Source organism: Nyctereutes procyonoides, unplaced genomic scaffold, assembly GCF_905146905.1.
Source record: "Nyctereutes procyonoides isolate TBG_1078 unplaced genomic scaffold, NYPRO_anot_genome, whole genome shotgun sequence".
In the NCBI taxonomy this organism is placed as follows: Eukaryota; Metazoa; Chordata; class Mammalia; order Carnivora; family Canidae; genus Nyctereutes; species Nyctereutes procyonoides.
The window spans coordinates 48,949,421-48,971,004 of record NW_026575135.1 but is presented as its reverse complement, the minus strand read 5'-3'; the positions used below and the strand labels follow the sequence as shown (position 1 = coordinate 48,971,004).

The 21,584-nt window shown below is 46.0% G+C and overlaps 1 protein-coding gene across 3 annotated transcripts in view; it reads right to left on the bottom strand.

Annotated features, from left to right (window-relative positions):
- Positions 1-1,010: 1,010 nt before the first annotated feature.
- Positions 1,011-21,584, bottom strand: part of KLHL3 (kelch like family member 3) — a 115,594-nt gene continuing 95,020 nt past the window's right edge. For 2 of the 3 annotated variants that reach the window (XM_055302618.1, XM_055302619.1), the window contains exons 9-15: positions 21,308-21,425; positions 20,693-20,890; positions 19,388-19,489; positions 16,279-16,407; positions 11,959-12,099; positions 9,791-9,934; positions 1,011-5,531 (exon numbers count right to left, since the gene is read on the bottom strand). In XM_055302618.1, the coding sequence (XP_055158593.1) occupies positions 5,503-5,531; positions 9,791-9,934; positions 11,959-12,099; positions 16,279-16,407; positions 19,388-19,489; positions 20,693-20,890; positions 21,308-21,425 (861 nt within the window). In that variant the 3' untranslated portion in view covers positions 1,011-5,502. Of the gene's footprint in view, positions 5,532-9,790; positions 9,935-11,958; positions 12,100-16,278; positions 16,408-17,695; positions 17,846-19,387; positions 19,490-20,692; positions 20,891-21,307; positions 21,426-21,584 lie in introns of all 3 variants that reach the window. The other variant, XM_055302617.1, reaches the window with a different exon arrangement.

Sequence of the window (21,584 nt, the reverse complement as noted above, 5' to 3'; positions counted from 1 at the left end):
ATCTGTGTAATGGGAATGATGAGAGAAAGAATCACTACTTCTAATAAATCACCTGCTCTGCGTGTTCCACACGTACCAGTCCCTCCACTGAGGAAGTGCCCATGGTACACACTAGGTAGAGACATACTGCACAACATACACCTGCCTTGGCTACCTCACTAGACTTTTCTGAGAAACAAAAAAAAAAAATCCCTTGGAACTCCTTTGTAATATAAACAGTTATACACGTGCTACTAAATCCCCTGTTCTCTGGAGTCAGTGGAGCCAAAGCTAGGAAGATTCTCTACTCCTAAAGCAGAATGTAAACTCAGGAGACCTGTCCCCATCCCCACCCAGAAGGAGGGAGGAAACAAAAGGGACTTAAACACAGTTGTGCCAGAAAGAAGCCAAGTCAGTGGATGTGAGGTAAAACTAGGCCCTTCTGCATCACTGCATTTAGCAGCCTCCTTCAGCACTGCTACCTTATGCAAGTTATTTAACCCCTCTGCATTTCATATTTTCATCTGTAAAAGATAGTAGTCACTCAGAACCGATGAGCCTTAAATGCGTTCACAGAAGTAAAGCACTACCTAAGTGCCTGGAACATAGCACATACTCGGTAAATGTAGTCTAGTATTATTTCATATATGTTGATACTTTATAAATAGACATTTAAAAGTTGTACATATTTAATAAAATACAACTAATATTTGTATATGTAACAATAAAAACAAGATGTCTATAAAACCTCTAGGTCTTATTAAAAAACTTCTGAAAATCAGTATTTATTTACAGCCAGATCTCTTTTTCCTCTTCTCCGTGCCCAAGACCAGCACACCCACCTGATCGCTGGACAGTTGCCTACACCACCAAACACTGACTGGAGGGACTGGCCTCTCTGGGACTCACTGAAGAAGATCTTTGTGGGCATGGTACTGTGTTGAGGTCAGAGAGGAAAACAAAATTAATCTGAAGATACACAGGAATAAGACCTAGTGAAGAGCCTGGACTATAGAAATGAAAAACTGAGAAAGGTTTTCACAGTTCAGCTTTTATTAAAATTAACACGAAGTATGGGAAACTAAAACTTGATTCCTATTGAAATAATACATTTGAGGAATGGTTTCTTCAGCTACCACTGTAACTGATGGAGGATATGACAAGTGTTCTTTTACAAGACAGATGGGCTCTAACATCCAAGCAGAGAAGAGCAGATCAAGGACCTTACCGATGCAGTGTGTTAACAGGGCATCAGTGATCAAGTCTGGTTGCCTACGGACAACCACATGGACAGAGCACCCACACAAACATACACATTCAGCGTCTTGAGTCTTCTTTCAAAGTATTTTATACATCATACACAAATTAAATAAGAAGTCGAACAAGGGCCCTTTTATGCCACTGAGAAAGAGGGGGAAATAATTTTCAAACTCATAACCCAAGGCAAGAACATAATTTGTTTCTCCAAATGCCACAGTTACAAGCATTCCTCCCTTGGCTCATGCCATATCCATGAGACACTTAGCCCCATGACAAAGGCTGTGTAGGGGCTCTGAAGTTGTGATTATCCACTATAGAAGTCTCTTCCATTCCCAAATGTCAAAAGTGCTGCTGCTTGGTCACACAGCACACACAGCACAGCTTAACACGAGGGGCTTAGGACTCTAAATAGTGCAAACACTTAAAAAAAAAATCCAACCTCCTTGCTTCTCCGGGAAAACAAAACCTTAAAAACTCCAGCTAACTGGAATAGGAGTTTGTTCAATCTCCCAACCTGATCCAAAAAGGTGCAAATGGGGAGCATGGAGGCAATTCAAATGGCACCTGTCCCAAAAATAAAAATAAAAGATTTTTTCAATGAGGCTAATGGCAGAAAAATACATAAAATAGAGCCTGGAGTATATAGATAAAGCTCAAGAAACAAGTAAGTTTTAGGTATAGTATAAGCATCTGTAAAGGACATGCTTAACACATTCTTAATGATCATGAGGAGTGACCCCTCTTTTAAAGTTTATAGACAAGATGCTTCCAAAAGGGACATCATCCAGCCTTTAGCTGGTGGAAGCTTCAGAAGAACAACGGGACAGAAAAGAATGAGGACTAGTTTACTAGACCTAGGAAACTCCTGGGAGTATACACTGGAGGGCAGACTTTCTCTGGAGCATCTCCATGCTACAGCATGCCAGGCTGCTCAGCACCAGGCAGTGAGAGACACCAGGAGATGGGTCAACCAGCTTCACTCCTGCAAGGAACGGACTCCAAAACAGTGGCCAGGCAGTACAGGGTAATTGCTGAGTCAGGCTAAACATTAGTCCCTAAGCAATTCTAGAGACACCAGTGATTGTGTTTTCCAGCAATCTCCCTCTTTCCAGTATGAGAAAGAGGACTCAAAGTAAAAAAGACTCATCTACCCAGAACTACTGAAAAATCTGTTTTTGGAGGGTGACAAGCAAAGGGAAAATAGTTACAGGCATGACCTATAAGAGTGAATGACTTATGGAACAGAACTTTTCATTATCATGGATAATAAAAATCAATTCAAATATCCTAAAAAATTATCTTATAAAAATATCTACATTAAAAGTTTAGCCTGAAAGCTATAGCTTCAGTTTTATAAAAAGGCAATCTTTGAAAGGATCTGGCTCAGGAATATACAAACATTACACAACAGATATCAAAGTAACACAGCTCGAAAAGCATGCTAGGGGATATTGCAACTCATTTGTCATTAAAGAGAATTAAGTGTTCTTACTGCATAGCAGAAAATGAGGTCAGCTTCATTTGCATAATACTGCAACTTTTTAGGAGAGATGCCATTAAGTACTTAGAAGTGACTTTGGAATTCAGAGTCTGACTTCTGTGTTGTCCAAATCAGTATCCAAGCAGCATCTAAGCGGCTTCTAACCTTGGACTGCAATTCCATCTCATCACTGTGATCGGCTTTCAGATATGCCATCCGCAAAGCTGCATTCACAAGCAGCTGTGGCCACCCAGATGGGGGGGCGCGGCAAGGGGTTCACCTACCATGTGACCAGCACAGACTTGAAATCAAGTCAGTTGTGTTCACTGTGGAGAGAGAATCGTACCTAGTGATAGTGAGACAGCAGGTTTTAAATGGCATCTGTGGGCGGCTAGAGCCCAATGGCTTTTTGGTGGTGACATACCAGTGTCAGAGTCCCCATGAGAAAGGACGCATGAGGATGAAATGAATGTGGCCTCAGCAGGACTATTGGCAAATGGGCAGTGCTTCCTGGGGAGCTGTGACGTGGAATCAATAGCAAAACTCCAAACGCAGAAAATACGGCTGGTGAGCTCTGAGGGAAGGGACCCACTCTAGGCAGATGAAAAACAAGAACCTCTCCCACATATGCATGAAATTTCAGCTCCCAGGTGCTCGGAGAGGGGGTGGGAAGTTCACCTTTAATCTCAAATCAGAAGCTGTGTGAACAACACACATGGGACCCCAACCCCCAGCCTCATCCCCACCAGAAACCAAAAGGAAGCCCCAAACCTTCCTCAGGCCGAGAGGAAGAACACTGGCAACAAGAAGCTCATTCCATCAGCTTCCAAGCCAAGGCAGAGCTCTGAAACCACTGTCATCTCCAGTGGCCAGCACCTAACTGAAGGCATGCCTTGATTCCCCTGGAAATATTTCCTCCATGTCCAACAAAGCTGGATATTTTAGCCTCTTTCCGAAGCCGCTAAAAATTCCAGATGCCTCAGTGCTGCCCTCCAAACGTCTCACTGAAATATCTGCTCAACATCAGAAGACGTTTTCTTCATCAAGAGAGTTGAGTGTTTAGTGCTCAAAAATATGCATTAAATACACAAAGCAGCCAACTACTAGGGAGGCTACTGGCTTTATTCCTGCCAGAGTGAGCTGGGAGGGTGCCAGTCTCCTTTATTATCTGCTTGGAAGTAGCCCAGTGATACCAGAAGTCCCTTATCAGGTTCCACAAAGCCCCTTGACTCCTGTAAATGGACCACCACACCAGGGAGCATTAATCCCCAGCCCCGACAATGCGACACTATTCTCCAGACACAAGACCTTTCCTTCTTATGCCACAAATTCCAACATAAGTGATTTGCAATTTGAGGAACAGTTTCACATCTTTTTTTTTTAAATGAAAATTGATTCCATGTGTCCTCAAATACCCACCCACCCCCAAATGCTTGAAGTTCTGTCACTAATAATTTTTGCCTGTGAATTAGCAAAGCTTTCACCAAGCTCCTTTTAAAATGCAGGTAACCCTGAAAGAGATCACACATTCAGGGTATTTACCACCTTCTCTCTCTCAGGAAAAACAAGGAGGAAGGAAATATTATGAGGGCTGGAGAGAGGAGGCAGGCCCTGGAACAAGGGGAGAGAGAATACAAGGAAAGGAAGACGAGGACCTCAGACAGATCTGACCATCGCCATCAAATGCTGAGGGTCAGCCCCAGCTGGTGTACTCCTTTGAAGTCATCCATGTCCATCTAGATCACATACGACCCCAAGGCAGGGGCAAAACTATCTTTGGGTTTGGAGGTAGGGTGACCTTTTACTTATCCTCCAAACCAAGAACACTTTTGAGAGTAAAACAGGATGCTGTGAATAATTAAGCCTGGGTAATAAGTATAAATGGGCACTGTCTATCCCAACAAAACTCAGAAGTAGGATCCTCTCTGAGACCATTTGAGGCAGGAACTGCCTTACCACTTTGGTTTGTTGTTTTGTTTTTGTCTTTCATGTGTACATATTTTTTTTCTCCAGTGTCATACTCGGGGCTTCTCCAAAGAGCTAGTTTTTCCAATTGAAGAGACACAGAAGCATCCCAAACATCAAGGACTAGACGGTTCTCATTTACTTCCTGGAAGAGAGCCCAAAGAAGAGCACCCATTGGGAGGGGCTAAGGAACCCATTTGTTCCCAGTTCTAGCACACAGAAGACACAGTGCAGATTCAATAATGCCCAGCTCTTCTGCAGACAGTGCCAGTAGTCAAAGCCAGTCTATAGGCATGGTCAAAGCAATGCCCCTGTCACCAGTCATTTCTGGACATTCCTGGCCTGTTCAACCAGACCTCCAGAAGACAGCAGCTTTAGTAATCTCAGGGTTCCCATGGGGTAAATCCAGAAGAGAGGTTTCTGTGATTTGATTTCTAGCACAGAAGGATCAGTAGTAAAGAAATCCAGTAGATTGTCACACATCCCCCAACCTAGTGGAACACCATGTTCTACACACACACACACACACACACACAGGTTTCTCAGGTGTTCCCATAGAAACACACAGTAAAGCCCAAAGGTGCTGCCTCGAGCTATCAGGAACCCACTGCTCTGGGAGGAGGCCTGAATGCTTCAGGGGAGCAGGAGACAGGTCACCAGTCTTCAGGCCAGACACCACTTTGCCACATCGGAGGAGGGCACTTCTGACTCCACTGCTGTTTCTCACAGTGAGTGGCACCCAGCAGTCATGGTGCCACTGTTCTGAGTCACATGCAGCACCCCACCCCTCCTCCACCTCCTGGCAGTGGGAGTGGGGATCACAAGGGCTTGTGAATCACAGCAACACCTAAAAAAAAGGGAGAGAAAGTTACCGACTTAGCTTCTTCCAAGTTATTCAGAGTCCCATGGAGTTCATGAGCCCAAGACATCCCAAAGGCCCAGTCAAGGGAAACGGGTACGTTGGTATCCAAACACTGCGGGGCCTGAGAACTCAGACTGCCAGCCGCTGGTTCTTTCCCACTCTAGTGGCCCAGTCAAGTCTCAGCAAGACACGTGAGCTCACAAGCACAGTCCTTCAGCACCACAGCTTAGTGGTCTCCTTTCACATTATCACATGGACACAGTTCTCGTCATGATGACTCCTTTTCCAGCCTCAGAGCTCAGCTTAATGACATTCCCCACCTTCACTGGCTGCCCAGAAGTAGCTCCATGGCTCTCTCTATCACTTTAAGAGAAGTGACAGTGATTCATGCCGACTTTTACAAGACACTGAAATGAACTGAAAAGAAGAGTGAACTGACTTCACTGAAGTCAGAAAAGCTGAATGCCAGTGCTAGCCCTGCCACCAGTCAAGCTGCAACGTGGTCTCGGGCAAATCCATGGACTTCTTCAGGCTGAGCTCCCATAATGTTTGATGTCACCTGACTGAAAGACCCCTCCAGTGCTCAATGTTATACTTGGAAAAACAGTCCAGACACATCAGTCTTTGGTATGGTATTAGCCAAACTGAACCATACTCAAGTATGGGTAGCTTCGTGAGTCCACAGATGACCCTAGATGGTCTCTGTAACGTGGCACATACTGTAGGTGGACTCAGCCAACCTCCCTTCTACTTGCTATCCTCAAATGCAGAGACCAGTATGTTATTCAACTCGGCTTCCCAGACTGCCTTGCAGCTGGAAGGGCCGCGTGACCCAGTCCTGGCCAAAACCATTGGAAGGCACATGTGCCAGGGCCACAGCTTTGGCTCTGTCTGCCGCCCCGCCTGGAAGAATGCTGATACATGGCCCAAGGCAGCAGCGGTAGCTGTTGGTAAAGCTGGCAAAACAGGAAAGGGAAGGGAGGACAAACCTGGTTCTTCAATGACAGTCTGAGCCCTAGGCCAGCCCTGGACTTCCTTCTGCCTGAGACAGATACATGCCTTCCTTATTTAAGCAAGTACCTATCTGCTTTCCTAAACAAAATCCTAATTTATAGGTAAGGTCTACTGGTACGGAGTATCTGACTGGAGCCTTACTTTCGCATATTCCCAGAACTATAAAATCTTCTGGTTGCAGATGAGGTCGAGAGAACATTGCTTAAAGAAATGCCAGGATATCCCAGTGGTGAGATTCTGCTAAGATACCTGCATGTGAGTTCTGGATAAAGGTATAGATAGAAAAGCTCAAAGATGGGCAGCCTGAGTCACCAGACCTGGATGTGCTTCCGCTTTAACAGCATCTCACCTGCACCTCAGGATCCCCCTCCCTTTTTTTTTTTACTTAAGAGAAACACAGAGAGAGGCAGAGACACAGGCAGAGGGAGAGGCAGGCTCCAAGTGGAGAACCTGAGGCAGAACTCGACCCCAGCATCCCAGGATCATGCCCTGAACCAAAGGCAGACGCCCCACCACTGGAGCTACCCAGGGGCCCCATACCTCAGGATTCTTTCATAAGAAAGATTTAAAAAAAAGAGCGAGAAAAAAAGCAGGGCTCTGTACTGTTTTATACAAACTTCCTTTTTTGATCATAAAAGTAAAATATTCTTGGGGCACTGGGGTGGTTCCATCCGTTAAGCAGCCAACTCTTGATTTTGGCTCAGGTCATGGTCTCAGGGTCCTAGGATCAAGCCCCATGTCAAGCTCCAAGCTCAATGTGGAGTCTGCTTGAGATTCTCTCTCTCTCTGCCTCTGGCCTTCTCTTTCTCTCTCAAAACAAATAAATAATTTTTTTAAGTAAAATATTGTCATTACAGGAAATCTGGAAAACACAGAAGAACACAAGGAAAAAAATTGAATTTCTTCATACAAAGAGAGTCATCATTATCTTTTTGGACTATTTCCTAGCCTTTGAAAATAATCATGATCATCCACTGAGTGGGCGCTACATGCCAGGGAGGCACTGTGCTAAGCATTCCACATATCACTGCATGACAGCCGTAAGACACTTGGTGTGAATTTATTCTCATTTTACAAATGAGAAAACAGGAAGTTCAGTCAGACCAGTTACCTTGCCCAGAGTCCCAGCCAAGTGGCAGAACTGGAACTCCCACTGAGATCTGACTTCAATACTCCCTTCTCTAAGCAGCAGCTATTCAAACGTTCATGATCCAGGATGATTTGGCTGAGCTCGCATGGTACATACCTTGCATGATGACCTCCCCTCACCTCTGGCACAAACATTCTCTCATGATGTTAAAAAACACTTTAAAAAAATATTGTATTTATTGACAGAGAGAATGTGAGAGGGAGCACAAGTGGGCAGAGCAGTGGGCAGAGGTGGGGAGAGAAGCAGACAGCCCAATGAGGGGCTCCATTCCAGGACCCCGGGATCATGACCTGAGCCAAAGGCAGATGCTCAACCGCTGAGCCACCCAGAAGCCACCCAAAAACTTTCATCATCTAAATATACCACAATTTCACTCTTTCCCTTATCTCAGACATTAAGTACTTCTCAGATCTTTGCTTATCATAAGTAATACTCCAAATGAATTACTATCCATATGTCTCTGCATTTCAGGCAATTTCTTTAGATTCTAAAAGAATGGATTCATTCAGTCAATGGATTTGAGGACAGACTACATGTTTGCTTCTCCCTCTCCCATCTGCTTCTAGAGTGGACAGACAATAAAGAAGTCGACATGAAATACTCCTCACATTCGTGAAATTCTAACCACTTTATACCTAAATCTTCCCTTCTCATTAAGGCCCACTAGGAGCCCAAGGAGGGATCAATCCCTCATTGGCCTCGCCACTTCATGCTTAAAAAGGCCCTGCTCCTCCCACTACGGTTTTGAAAATACTAGTTTTAATAATTAACCTCAAGAAAAGAATCACTCTAAGACCAACATGTCTCTAAAATCTTTTATATTTAGTTGAGGAAAATCCTAAACAAGGGAAAAAAGTAAAATCAAGTCACTGCCACTGAGAGCCTATGTTGACAAAATGTGATGTAAAAACTCCTTCAAGCCTGCATGGCACAGTCTTCCTTTGTACTGACATCCAAACAAGAATGAATGACTGGCCTTCTGATGCATAAAAGGGGTAAGAATACCACTGGAGTCATGACGTACACTTCAGGAGACAGTGGTTATAAGATACTTAGGGTGCATTGCTATGTGCTCAGTAATATACTCAATAAATAACTGTAAGCTCTAACTATCCCAGTTCCTGGAAGATGAGATGCAAGCTGCTGAGCTACCTCAGGTGTATATGAGTCTGTGTGTCTCTCTATAGACCCTCATTGTCAGCGGCACTAGCTACATCCGGCCTCCCAAACCTCACCAACCCCTTTACGCACAATCCCCAGGTATAAGCCCCTGTAGCAGCATCATTCCTTACTCCTGCCTGCATATCTGGCCTGGAATGTGTTCCCCCGTCAGCTGTGGTGGTCCAGAGGGCATGGACTCATGAGTCAGACCTGAGTCTGAATGCTGATTTTGTCATTTTTTGAGCTATGTGGTCTTGTTCAGGATACTTATATTCTCCAACCCCCAGTTTCATCATCTGTAAAATGGAAGGAACCAGTCCCAGGCACCCAGAGCATTCTTGAAAAGATGGCAGTGAACGTGTACAGGGTCCTGAACACACTACCCTGTGGCACAGGGCAGCTAGCCATGTCACTGGGGCCCACCTTCAGAGTTGATCATGGCTCATTTCCTCCAGGAAGTTCTCACCTGTCATGCCTTACAGTATGTACAGCATAGCACATTCCATTTAGAAGTTATGTGTACGTTGTCTTGTATCTCCTATTTCATGTAGACAAATCTTATCTTTCCAATTAAATTTCTGGAAGGCAAGGACTGTATCTTATTGTACCTGGTAGCCCAGAAATGGCAATGAAATTTTTAAACCTCTTATGACAAATTGAGGCAGGTGGAAGTGGCTCCCCGGAACATGGGTGTTAAAAAGAATTCTGGGCCTGCATTCAGGTTCACTGGGGAAACCAGTGCTCATTAGAGGAATCTGCGGCAGGCATAGAAAGGAGTGGTGACCTCTGAAAATTATCTGCTATCCCTGGAGGAGGCACGTAGTCCTAAGTTAAGCAAACTTACCTCCACCCTGCCCTGCATCTCCTGTGTAGGAGTGGGGTGGGGGGGAAGGTGGAATCGGGGGTAAAGCATACTGACCTGCATAGCTCCGCCCCGTGCTCATGTTGGTTGGCAGCAGTGTCCATTTGTCGGTGACAGGATTGTAGTACTCTACCGAGGCCAAGTTGCAGGATCCATCATCCCCTCCGACCACATACAGGAGCCCGTTCACCGCACAGACGCCTGGGAATCAGAAGCCACAGGAAACATTACAGCAGGAGCCACAAAGGGGTCGGAATGGATGGGAAACATACCTGGATGTCCCCTGGAGGCGCTCCTCCTCCCCTAGCTCAGAGGTTTAGTTGTACTCCACAGAAGAACATGCCAACAACAATCACTAGGCCCCAACGATCCTCCTTTCTGAGAAGGTCCTTTCTCTGACCAGGGAGCCTTCACCACTATACACTCCCATGGACATACCTGGCCCCTGACTCTATAAACACTTAGAGTATCATCGTATGGGCTCCTCTCTACTGGAGCATGCAGATGTGCCATGTGCGGACTGAGCTATGCTCAGGGAATCTCACATACACTACTCCTGACTCGCTTGTAAGTTTTCGCTAATAGACGCTGGTGTAGCCACACCAAGTGTCTAACAGTTGTGTCTGTGATAACTTCACATGACTTGGATCTGAACCCACACATAGCTCCCAGAGACAAGGCACTCTTCCCGCCCTGATCTCACGGAGAGCTGGCTTAAGGACAAGATCTCATGCCGCAGGAGTCCAAAAGAGGAAAACACGATTTTCCTCATCGAGAGTTTAAAAAATCATAGTCTAATACACTACGTCTTCTTTCAAAATTACAGTAAGGGGCTGACGATGTTCAAAAAAGTAGTAATTATAAGTATTGATGAAGATAACCTCAAATACTGGTTGAGAGGATACAATGTACCACTTTCCTGGGTGGTACTGAAAGCAAATATGCTCCCTTTGGCTCAAAAATTTCACTCTTGGACTTATATTCTAGAGAAGTAATTTTAGATGCATGCACTGATTAGCCAAAGGACCATTTATAACACAAAAGGATGACTAGAGAAAAAATGGAAATAACCTAAATGTCCAATAGTAAATGAGTTAAATTGTGATATAGCCATTTGAAATACCATGTAAATCTATTTTGTGTTATAATAAGATAATCATGAAAGATTGTAAAGTGGATTAGAAAAGCGAGTTATAAAACAGCATTACAGTAGGATTCCACTTTTGCTATAAAAAAAGAGAAATATCTGTATGTGAATGTGTATGTATATACATATTTCCATTTAAACTTAATTCCTGGATTCTTGATACACTGGCTGTCTCGGAGGCTCTGCAATCCCTTGCTCACCTGGCTTAAGGCAAAATGCCAAGTTGTATCATAGCAGGCTCAGGCAATGGGCAAATTAATAAACTCCCCTCTGTTTACACTTTCAACATGTAAGCTACAAATGAGTTTAGCAAACAGATCATTTGAGTGTAAAGGAAATAAATCCACCTGAAAGTCATCTATTTGCCTTTCCAGCTGGGAAGCTAAGCTAAGCCAACACTTTCATTAGAGCAAAGAGGCATAAAACAAGATAAACCAACACAAGACACGACCTATAGGGCAAAGCTGTCAAAGGGAAGAGTGTAATAGGGATGTCAGGCTTCCGTAATAAAGATTTAAACATTCTGAGAAAAATCATTCCCACAGGAAGGAAAAGGTGGAGGGGACAGAGAGCTAGGAAGCACAAAGTGAGGATGATGATAAGTGCTCCCACTGGAGAATGAAGTAGGGCCTGGTTACCCCTACAAGAAAGGAGACAGGTTTCAGATAGGAAGTGAGAAGACTCCAAAGCCAGGTACTGGCGAAGGAAACACAGAACCGAGTGTCACTGACTGGCCATGTCCACATAGCCCTGTGCTCAACTACCCAACAGGGCCACTAGGAAGGAGGCTCTGGTGGCAATAAGAGGGCTTTCTTCAGTCTATGTCCACACGTGTACAGTGAAAGTTATCAGCCCCTGCATCTAAGTGGGGGACCATATGGCTAGCATTTGTGCTCCCCAGCTCTCCCCTCTCCTAACTCAGCACCTAGTTGTCGAAGGGATAATTCCATTTGGGGTACAAGTTCCAGCCCAGATTCTGTTAGACAGCCATTGCTGGTCTCTCCCCTCTGCCCTTCTTTTACAGCTAGTAATTGCACCCACACCCCACAAGGACGGAAGGACAGAGTGGCTGTATTACCTGCATTACGCCGGCACATGTTCATGTCTGCCACCTGCTTCCAGGTGTTTGTTCCAGGATCGTAAACTTCAACACTCTTCCTCACCAGGGGCCCGTCATGCCCGCCGGTGGCATACAGCTGTCCACTGAGCACCCCGACCCCTGAAAAGCAGAGCAGTGTCTCAGCCTCAGACTGGCCACTGTGACCAGAAGCTAGGAGGGCTGGCATCCTGTCCTGGGCGGCTGTCACCAGCAGGGTGACATGGACAGTGCTGTTTTGTTCCCCTGGGCCTCAGCGCCCTCTTCTGTAAAACAAATATAATGACATCCTGCCTGCCTCCTAAGGCTGTCAACCTGAGAATTCCCCAAAGATAAAGTAAAAATTATCCTGTATCTATTTAAAGAAACATAAATATACATACGTGTGTGACAAATATGTGTGTATGTGTGTATACAATGGGGAGAGAGGGTTTATATGCAAAGAAAAAAAAGACTGCAAGACTTCCAAAACTTTAGTAGTTATTCCCAGATGGTAAAATTTGTCTTCCCTTTTGCCTGTCTGTGTTGCCAAGTTTTTCTACAATGTTGTATTACTGATATTCCTCAGCCTTCTATTATATGGGTTGCGTAAAAAGAGTTAAAAGCAGAGACCAGCCACGCAGCAGGTGTGCTGATATCATTACCACATGGACCTCCTCACCTGTTTTGAAGCAGAACCTGTTCTTTCTGCCACATGCTCTCCTCTTAGCTTGCAGAGGGGCATTAAATCCCTCCCACTGTTGACAGACCTAAGCTGACTCCTAGAACGGCATTGTGGACAGGATTTAGAATAACCTTTCAAAGTCCTCTAATGTAAGTCACAGAAATAAAAGCCAGAAGGAAGGACGGTAGCCCAGGACCAGAAAGAGCAACTGACCTGGTGTCCAGGACATGTGGGGTCTGGACCTGGGTGTCTCTAACCTGCCACCAGGTCAACTTCCCCTTTCGAGGTCTCAGTCCTCCCACAGGTAAAGTGAGGGAGTTGGACTGGATGGGCAGTTCCAGGGGACCAGGGGCGACTCCACCCCACGATGTGCTACATCTCATTCAGGTGGGGAGATTTTGAAAAGACAGAATCCAGGGCCTCTCTCCCACAGACACTGGCTGGAAATCAGAAAAAGCACCTCAGGTGACTGGGATGTGCAGCCAGGTGTCAGCCCAGGGCACCAGATTTCTAGGATATAAACTTCACACGGACAAGGACCCTGGGTGCCTTATCTCATCTGCTTCCCTGCACCTGACGACACCAGGTTTATTGTTTGAATGACAAGATATGTAAAATCCCCTCTAGCAATTATGCCACAGTTGCCATAAACTAACAGCAGATGGTGGTGTTGTACCAGCAACGGCTATCTAACAGCCAGGTTTAATACATTCAGGGTGTTCCAAAGCAGCCTCATCTGCCCCTCTTCCACGTTCAGCAGGAACAAGCCCAGCCTGGGTCCCAGAGATGGACTCTCTACTCCTCAACCATCTGCCGGCAAAGTTCACACCCTAGTGAAAAAACAAGCAGCATTCCAGGTCATCGGGGTCACCCCTGCCCTTTTGAAGCCAGTTCCGCAAATGTTCACATAGAAGTCTTCTGGACCTCCTGGCACTTCAAAGGTTCTTTGAGCCACCAAAGAACACCCACTATCACAAGTGTATGGGTTCCCCTCTCCAGAGGGACGGCTTTCCCACACTTTAGGGACATGAAGCACAAAGCAAAATCCGTCCTGGGAGCCTGATGCCAAGACTCAGTGATGAGGTAAAGTGTCCACTCTGGGAGAGAGAGCATTCCCTAAACTGATTTCACCCGCGGACACAGGCAGCGGAACTGCCATCATCGAGGGCTGCTAGCCCAGGTAAAGGCAAGAGCGGTTCCAGCGAACTCCACACAGCAACAACCCCTGGGTCGCCTGGCAGAGACAGAGTTGTTGGCCTCCAGAGGCCCATTTAAGGCAGGTGAGGCAGGTCTGTGCTAGTGGCTCCACAAGGGGCTGCACCTCCACACTTCCTGCTTGAGACATTCCTAGAAGCCACCCCCCTATCTCAGGGCTACCCCACTCTTCCTGAGCTGTCCCTACATCCTTGAGCTTTGAACTTGCTCTCACACCTCAAGTCATAGAGGATTCCTAGGAGGTGTGAAGACAACTCTACTAAGACCCTAGAAACCACGATTACTCAAGGAGCTCGATGGAGGGACAGGGGCCATGAGATGGGTGAACTGCATTGGCCTCTAAGGAACGTCTACTATAACCCACTCATTTCACATCTGAGGAATCAGAAGGAGGAAGGGATTTGCACAAGGTCTCATGGTAAGCTTCAGCCGGCCCAGCACTAAAGCACCGGTGTCCTGACTTTCAGGCATTTGCTCCAGGTTTAGGAAGGGCCAACTGGTCAGAATTAGCAGAAACAAGCCAGCTAAAAATAGCATCCCAAACACAAATGCTTCTTAAATGGGGTCGTATACCTCTTTTCTTTTCTAACCAGTGAGTACACACAGGTTTGTTTTTTTTTTAATTTTTATTTATTTATGATAGTCACACACACACACAGAGAGAGAGAGAGAGAGAGAGGGGGGCAGAGACACAGGCAGAGGGAGAAGCAGGCTCCATGCACCGGGAGCCCGATGTGGGATTCGATCCCGGGTCTCCAGGATCGCGCCCTGGGCCAAAGGCAGGCGCCAAACCACTGCGCCACCCAGGGATCCCAGGTTTTTGAATTTAATATTAAAATAGCATAGTTTTTAAGGAATGCTGAGGAAACACTCACATGTTTGGTGCTATAAAGTGAGATTATAATTCAATCTTCAAAAACACACAAAAGAAAAAAATATATAAAAAAGAAAATCCTTGAGGCCATTATACTAAGTAAATTAAATCAGAGAAAATATCATATGACCTCCACTTCTATGTGGACTTCTATGTGGAATCTTTTTAAAAAAAAAATCAAAGCTCATAAAATAGAGAACAGATGGATGATTGCCAAGGTCAGGGGGTGAGAGGGTGGGCCAAATGGGTGAAGGTGGCCAAAAGATACAAACTTCCACTTATAAAATAAAAAAGTCATGAGGATGTCAAGTAAAGTATGGCAACTATAATTAATAAAACTGTATTTCATATTTTAAAATTTGCTAAGAAAGTAGATCTTAAAAGTTCTCATCACAGGAAAAGAAATTCTGTGACTATGTGTGGTGACAGATGTAATGTATGTGGTGATCATTTCATAATATATACAAATACCAAGTCATAATGTTGTATATCTGAAATTAATATACTAATGCATGTCAGCTACACCTCAAATTAAAAAAAAATGAGAAAGGAAGAGTATTATTGGTGGAAACTCACAACTGTTGCTTCCCTTTGAGGAAGTCACACAACCTTCCCACCCGGCCCAGGCTGCTCAGCACTCATCAGCTCCCAACAGAACCAGAACAGAGAGCCAGGGCCCAATATTCCATGCCTCTGTCCTCTCAGACCCTTTCTTTGGGCCTCTGAGGTGATGGGGGCTGTTGCTCTACTTCCTGGAAAATCCCAGAGAGCACATGGCTCCTTGTCTTCCCACAGGATTCAGAAGTGAGCCACACTTGCAAAATCCTTCCCTTTCCATGTGGGGAATGGAGTGAGGGGTGCAGGTAGAGAGATGTAAGTTCATCTCCTAATAGGAACACTGACAGCTTGGCTTTCAACCCAGACAGGCAGGCTTGAGTTTCATCCACTGGAGACTGGGACAGCCATGCTCACTGCTCTACTAAGAATGTGACTGTGATAATTTAGGGGTCAGAAAAGCTAACTTCAGGGACAAAGCCGAGTGGGAGTCCCACTCAACCAGTTAAATGACCTTGAGCAAATTATTCGCCCCCTGGTCAACTTACTTCCTGTTGAGTTGGAATTAATGCTGTGTCTTCCTTTTAGGGCAGTGGAGAGGATGAGATCAATCCAAGTACAGAAGGTGCTTATTAGGATGGCACTTGGCACAGAGCAAATGTTCCCTTTCCAGGAACACAGATATCCCCACAGAAACAGAAGGGATCACAGTGAAGAGAAAATCCCCTGGGAGAGGTTAATCTGTAAGTGCTTGTGTCGGGGTACACAAGGTGCTAGTGGGATTCCAGACATCAAGAGGAAAGAAAAAATAAAATTAAATTTAAAAAGAAAGAAAGAAAGAAAGAAAGAAAGAAAGAAAGAAAGAAAGAAAGAAAGAAAGAAAGAAAGAAAGAAAGAATAGGAAGGTACAATGAGGTAGAACATGCACCTGCTGGTCTCCAGACCCACCTGAGAGCAGATGAGACACAGCCTGTACCCTGGGGCTCCCTCATACCTGCGCCACTACGGCGAGTGCTCATGTCTGCCACATACGTCCACTCATTGGTTGCTGGGTTGTACTGCTCCACGGTGCTCAGGCACTGGCGGGAAGCCCCATCATAACCCCCGACAGCATATAGCTTCCCTGGAACAGACACAGTGGCTGAAGGTGGTGCTGGAAAGTAACTGGAGCTGGGCTGAAATTCCATCTTTAACCCACTGGGTTGGCTCCTTCCCCTCCATCAGAGTTCAGGGCCCCTTTTCTCCAGAGGCACCACAAGCCAGACTAAGCATTCTTCACATGCCTGCCTTCCACTTCCTCATACGCCATGAGGCTCCCTGAAGCCGTACTAAGCATGCTTCTAAGTAAGCACCCTCAGTGCCCATGCAAAGCTATGGTCTGATGCCACTGGGGCTTAGCATACTCTTGCTAGTGCACTATGTTAGATCTTCTCCAGGATAAGGCACCCAAGACATAAAAAGCTAGAGGGCCCCCGCTACAGGCAGGCAGGCTGACTTTGTGGCTAAAGGCTCACAATGGTAGATGAAACAAATATGGGAAAATATTCTTCAGTGAGAACCCAAACCCTGTCTTCACCGTCATTCGTGTGCTCAGTCCACAATTTCAGCAAATGAAGCATGTGAATGGAGTGCTCTGTGTCAACTCTGGGCCAGGGTGGCTGGAACTCATCTATTGGCTCCCTTGTAATCTTTGAGCCATGCACAATATTCCTGAAATACCATTACCCATTTTTAAAATAAAAATACCATAAGCTGCTATCCAAAAGCATCATTTCTGCCTGGGGCCAGGCGTAAGGTTGGACAAGGGGCAGGAAGTTGGCATTAGAGCGCTCCCAGAGCAGAGATTCAAGCATGGAGGGCCTCTTCTCTCCCACTCCTGCCTCCCCCACCTTGTGTGTGGGGGTGGGGGGGTGGGCAAGGGCAGTCCTACCTCACCTGTGGGCTACAGACTGATGGGGAACAAGAGAGTTATAATAAAGATCTTAAACACTAGCTGTAGGCTAAAGAAGCACTGCCCAATGCAAATCCACTTAATAGAGTTACTAATTAAAAGAGATTTTTTTGTCACTATGTGCTTTCCTAAGGGAGAAATAACAAAAGTACAAACATTATTTGGAAGTGGGCAATTATTTTAAGTTAGAGGCTCAAAAATGCACTGTACCATCACAACTATTGCTGTATCAAATGTAAAATTATTTCTTCTTCTACCACTGAGGTTGGTTTTGTTTTCTGCCCCAGAATCCTTTCCAGTGGACCTTCTAAAAGAAAGGGACACCTCCTTTCCAGTTCCATCCTCACCTAAGCCACAGGAGAAATTCCTGACCCAGCAGCTCTTCTAGAGTCCAGGCTGCTTCTATGGGGTGTGCTGGCCAAGACACAACCACCTGCCCTCCCAGCTGCCCACCACTCACCAAAGCCTAAGTCACTTGGGAAAGAGGAAGGCTTGGGATGTGGAGGAGAGGAGAAGCTCCCAAGGGCAACCCCGGTGTCATTCAGACCAGGCAGCCACAGTAGGAGACAGGGAGAGGGAGGAGAGCACCGTGAAACGTGGAGAGCTGTACCTATAAGGCCAGAGTGAAGCAGAAGCCCTGTAAGGTACCCCTGAAACATTCTCACTGGAGTTGTAAGGAGGACCCTCTGCTGTCCCAGGATGACCCAGAGCCAAAGGGCTTCAAATTTAGGATACAAAGATCAACACGTTCCCAGGCTGTCCTCTGTGTCAAAAGGCATGCTACAATACAGCACTCCTTCCACACACACAAGATGCTCCCAAAAGCCCTCATCAAGGGGAGGATTTAAAATCACTACCATGAAGGCAACTTCTCTAACCCCCGCCAACCATCTCAACCTTGTATCAGCTGAAAAAATACCCACTCAAGGTTTCTCCTTGAGTCTATTAACAGGGACTTGCTATTTTTAACCCCTCCTCTATTGTTTGATATTCCTGGCTGAGGAACAAGGGGGGAAGTGGGAAGGTGGCTAGACAAAGCACTTACGTTTGGCAGACAAATCAATTTCTGTTCCACCAGGAGGATGAGATTGCAAAAAAAAACAATTTATCTTGATAGGAGGATGGAATCCTTGCACTCACCAGGATGACTTGTTTAGTATGTTAGAATAATGTACTTTTAAATGGAAATTTACACAATACTGGTACAAAATAAGAAATGCAGTGAGAGAAAAGAATATTTCTATTACTGTCTAATCACTGCATATTAAACTTTCCCCAAAGCAAGTAAGGGTGTTCTTAGGGTGCACATGAAAAGCAGAGAGACAGTGTTGTCCTACAAAGTAGGACATTTTAGTCCAAATCATACTCTGTGCTTTAATACATTGAATTCACACATATTTATAAGACTCCCTGATAGCATTTGCTAATGGTCTGAAAGAGTGTAGCACGATAGAAAGAGCAGTGAGTTTGGAGTCAGAAGACCCAGGCTCCAGGACTGGCTGTGCTATTTACGAATGAGCACATCACTTGCCCCTCTGGCATTCTACTTCCCCATGTGGAGAATGGAGAAAATGTAAGCCTTGCCTATCTTCTTCAAAAGGATTTTGGGAACAAAATTTGTATATAAAGGAGCCATTTATAAACTACAGTCTAACTGAGCCCCAGACCTAATCACTCCCACCTGCCTCACCCCACACACCCTTCCTGACAAGAGCAGGACTCTGTGACCAACCTGTCCTGCAGTGACAGTAATCAGATCTGGAAGGAAATGCCCACTTCACCCTAGGCTCTGTTAATGTGTCAACATAGGAATAGGAAAATAAAATTAATTAAATGAAATGATTCTTACCCCCCCCATCACATTATGCTCCTCAGTTATATGTTGACCCTGAGTCTTCAACCTGTAAGAGAACTGTTGACAAGTGGCCAAAGGAACAGGCCGGTGTTTCCCCTTAGGCTTCTCTTACTCTTCCCAACACAGCAGGCCACCCGCTAGCCTCAAGCCAGTAGCTGCACCTCAACTTTCCTCACCTGTTCTGTCAGGAGACTAGTACCTGACTCAAGAGCTGTGATGGGAGGACTAGAGCCAGGGCATGAGGACAAGACCTGCGGGCTGGGGCACAGATAGGCCACCACGCACTTTTGTTCTTACCCTCCACAACGCCCACACCCACGCTGCTCCGCCGTGTGTTCATTGGAGCCACGAAGAACCACTCATTGGTCTTGTAGCTGTAGGCTTCCACGGATGCTAGGCCTGGGAGACAAGAGACTCATGAGATTCCCTACTGTTAAGGCCTCACCCAGTGTGCCCAAGAAAAGCTGGGGAGAGGGTCAGAGACCTGCATGTATGGCTGAGCACCACCTCTACTTTGCTGTAGCTCCCTAGGGCAGCTCCCTAAAGCACATCTGCATGGGAGGTGCACCAAGGCCTGACTCAGGGCAGGTCATGAGAGGACACAGAGATACAACTGAACTGCCCTGCAAATGTTAGCCAAGAGACGTTTAAAGAGCTTGGCCACAATATTCTTGATCAAGTGGATGAAGTGAGCAACTACCAACTTCCAGAGTCCCTGTTTCATGGGTAGAACAGTACTTCTCAATTGCATAAGCCACCATATAGCAGGACTTTCTACTTACAGCTGAAAGCAACTTCTTAAAGAAACAATGCTCCATTCCCTTTTCTTCTCTTTATTCTCAGGTCCTATCCATTAGTGGAAGCCCCTGGAGGGGCTGTAGACCCTGGAGGTTTATGAGTGAGGCAAAGAGAAGACTGGGAAAGGTTATCAAGTGGTAAAGACACAAATGAAAATTCAATGAAGTAAAAAATCCTGTTTTTTACATCCCTGGGGGCATTTCAGTGTACCAGAGCTACTGTCTACAGAGAGTTCCACCTAGAGGTAGATGAGAAATGTGATCATCTCTCCAAGTCCACATCTATTCATAGTTTCTGATTTGAACTCTGAAGTGACACAGAAGCCAGGAGCAAGTGGATGTTCCTGCTGTGGCACAGCCTGGCAAAGCTTCATGGAGCAGGGAAAGGGCAATGGACAAAGATGGCACACGCCTGAGTCAGGTTTCTCCCATGGTGGAACCCCAGCTCCTTTGTTCGTCCAGCAGAAGATTTGGACAATCCTAAGATGCCCTGCAGCTAAACATGCTAAGTCTCAGTTTTTGAAAAAAATAGGTTCCAAACAATAGCAAGGAGAATATGGCCTCTTCTGAGTGCAGAATCCTTCCTAGAGTCCTAGAAATGATAGCATGTGGGCAGTTACATAGTCTGTGTGCAGGAAAGCCTGGCTCTGGCAAGCAAGGTAGGAGATGAGGAAGGATGAGTATCCTGCTGAGGAAGTAGTTCTGGATGGACAGAACATTGGCCCAAGAACTGGCTGAGCAAACCAGGGTTGCCCTGAGGGCATGTCCCAGGCCGGGAGGAGTGGAGACCACATCCCAGACCTACCAGTACTGCCATCAAAGCCCCCCACGGCGTAGAGGAGGTCATTGAGCACGGCCGCACCCAGAGTGCTCCGGCGCTCCTGCATGCTGGCGATGGACGTCCACTGGTCCTTCACACCATCATATACGTCCACTGTCCGCACGCGCAGTGAGCCGTTAAACCCGCCCACAGCATACACGTGACCAGCCATGAACACCACACCTGAGGCACAGGAAAACCAAGGCATCGAGGTCATCTCAGGCGGCTGATCACTCATGCGGTGACAATGAGTGACATTGGGGAGCCGGACAATCATGTGAATAATTCACCACAGAAAGTGATCTCCAACTTTATAGAACTGGAAGCCATTATGGACTCTCTGGATTTCCATTCATATATGCTTTTCCAATGTTGTTTGATTCAAGCAAATACTTGTACCAGCCTGAAGTCCCGAAGCACATAAGAACCGACCACAGAAGGGGCAGCCAGAAATTGGGCAAGTGGGGAAGGAAGAGGAAGAGGAAGAGAGTCTATAATGCACAGATGTTTGTGGAAACAAGGAGCAGTGGAGGACTTCTGGCAGTAAGCAGAGACAAGCTGGGGAAAGCAGGCTGCACAATGACAGATGGTGCTACTCACCTGCTCTGCATCTCCTGGAGGGAAGCTCAGCAATCTGGTCCCACCGGTCCTCTTCGAAATCATAACATTCCACGCTGCGGATCGCCTTGGGGGCCTGGCCACCAACCACAATCATGACCTCCAGAAAGACAAACAGACATTAGCTGGGTCTGCCCAGCTAATGGATTCACACATGATCAATCCCTGGTACTTCCACATGCCAGCTGCCCAGGGTCCACGGGCCATTCAGGGTACAGAGTTACACATTTGGAGATGCTGCCCTAAGTCACCAACAAAT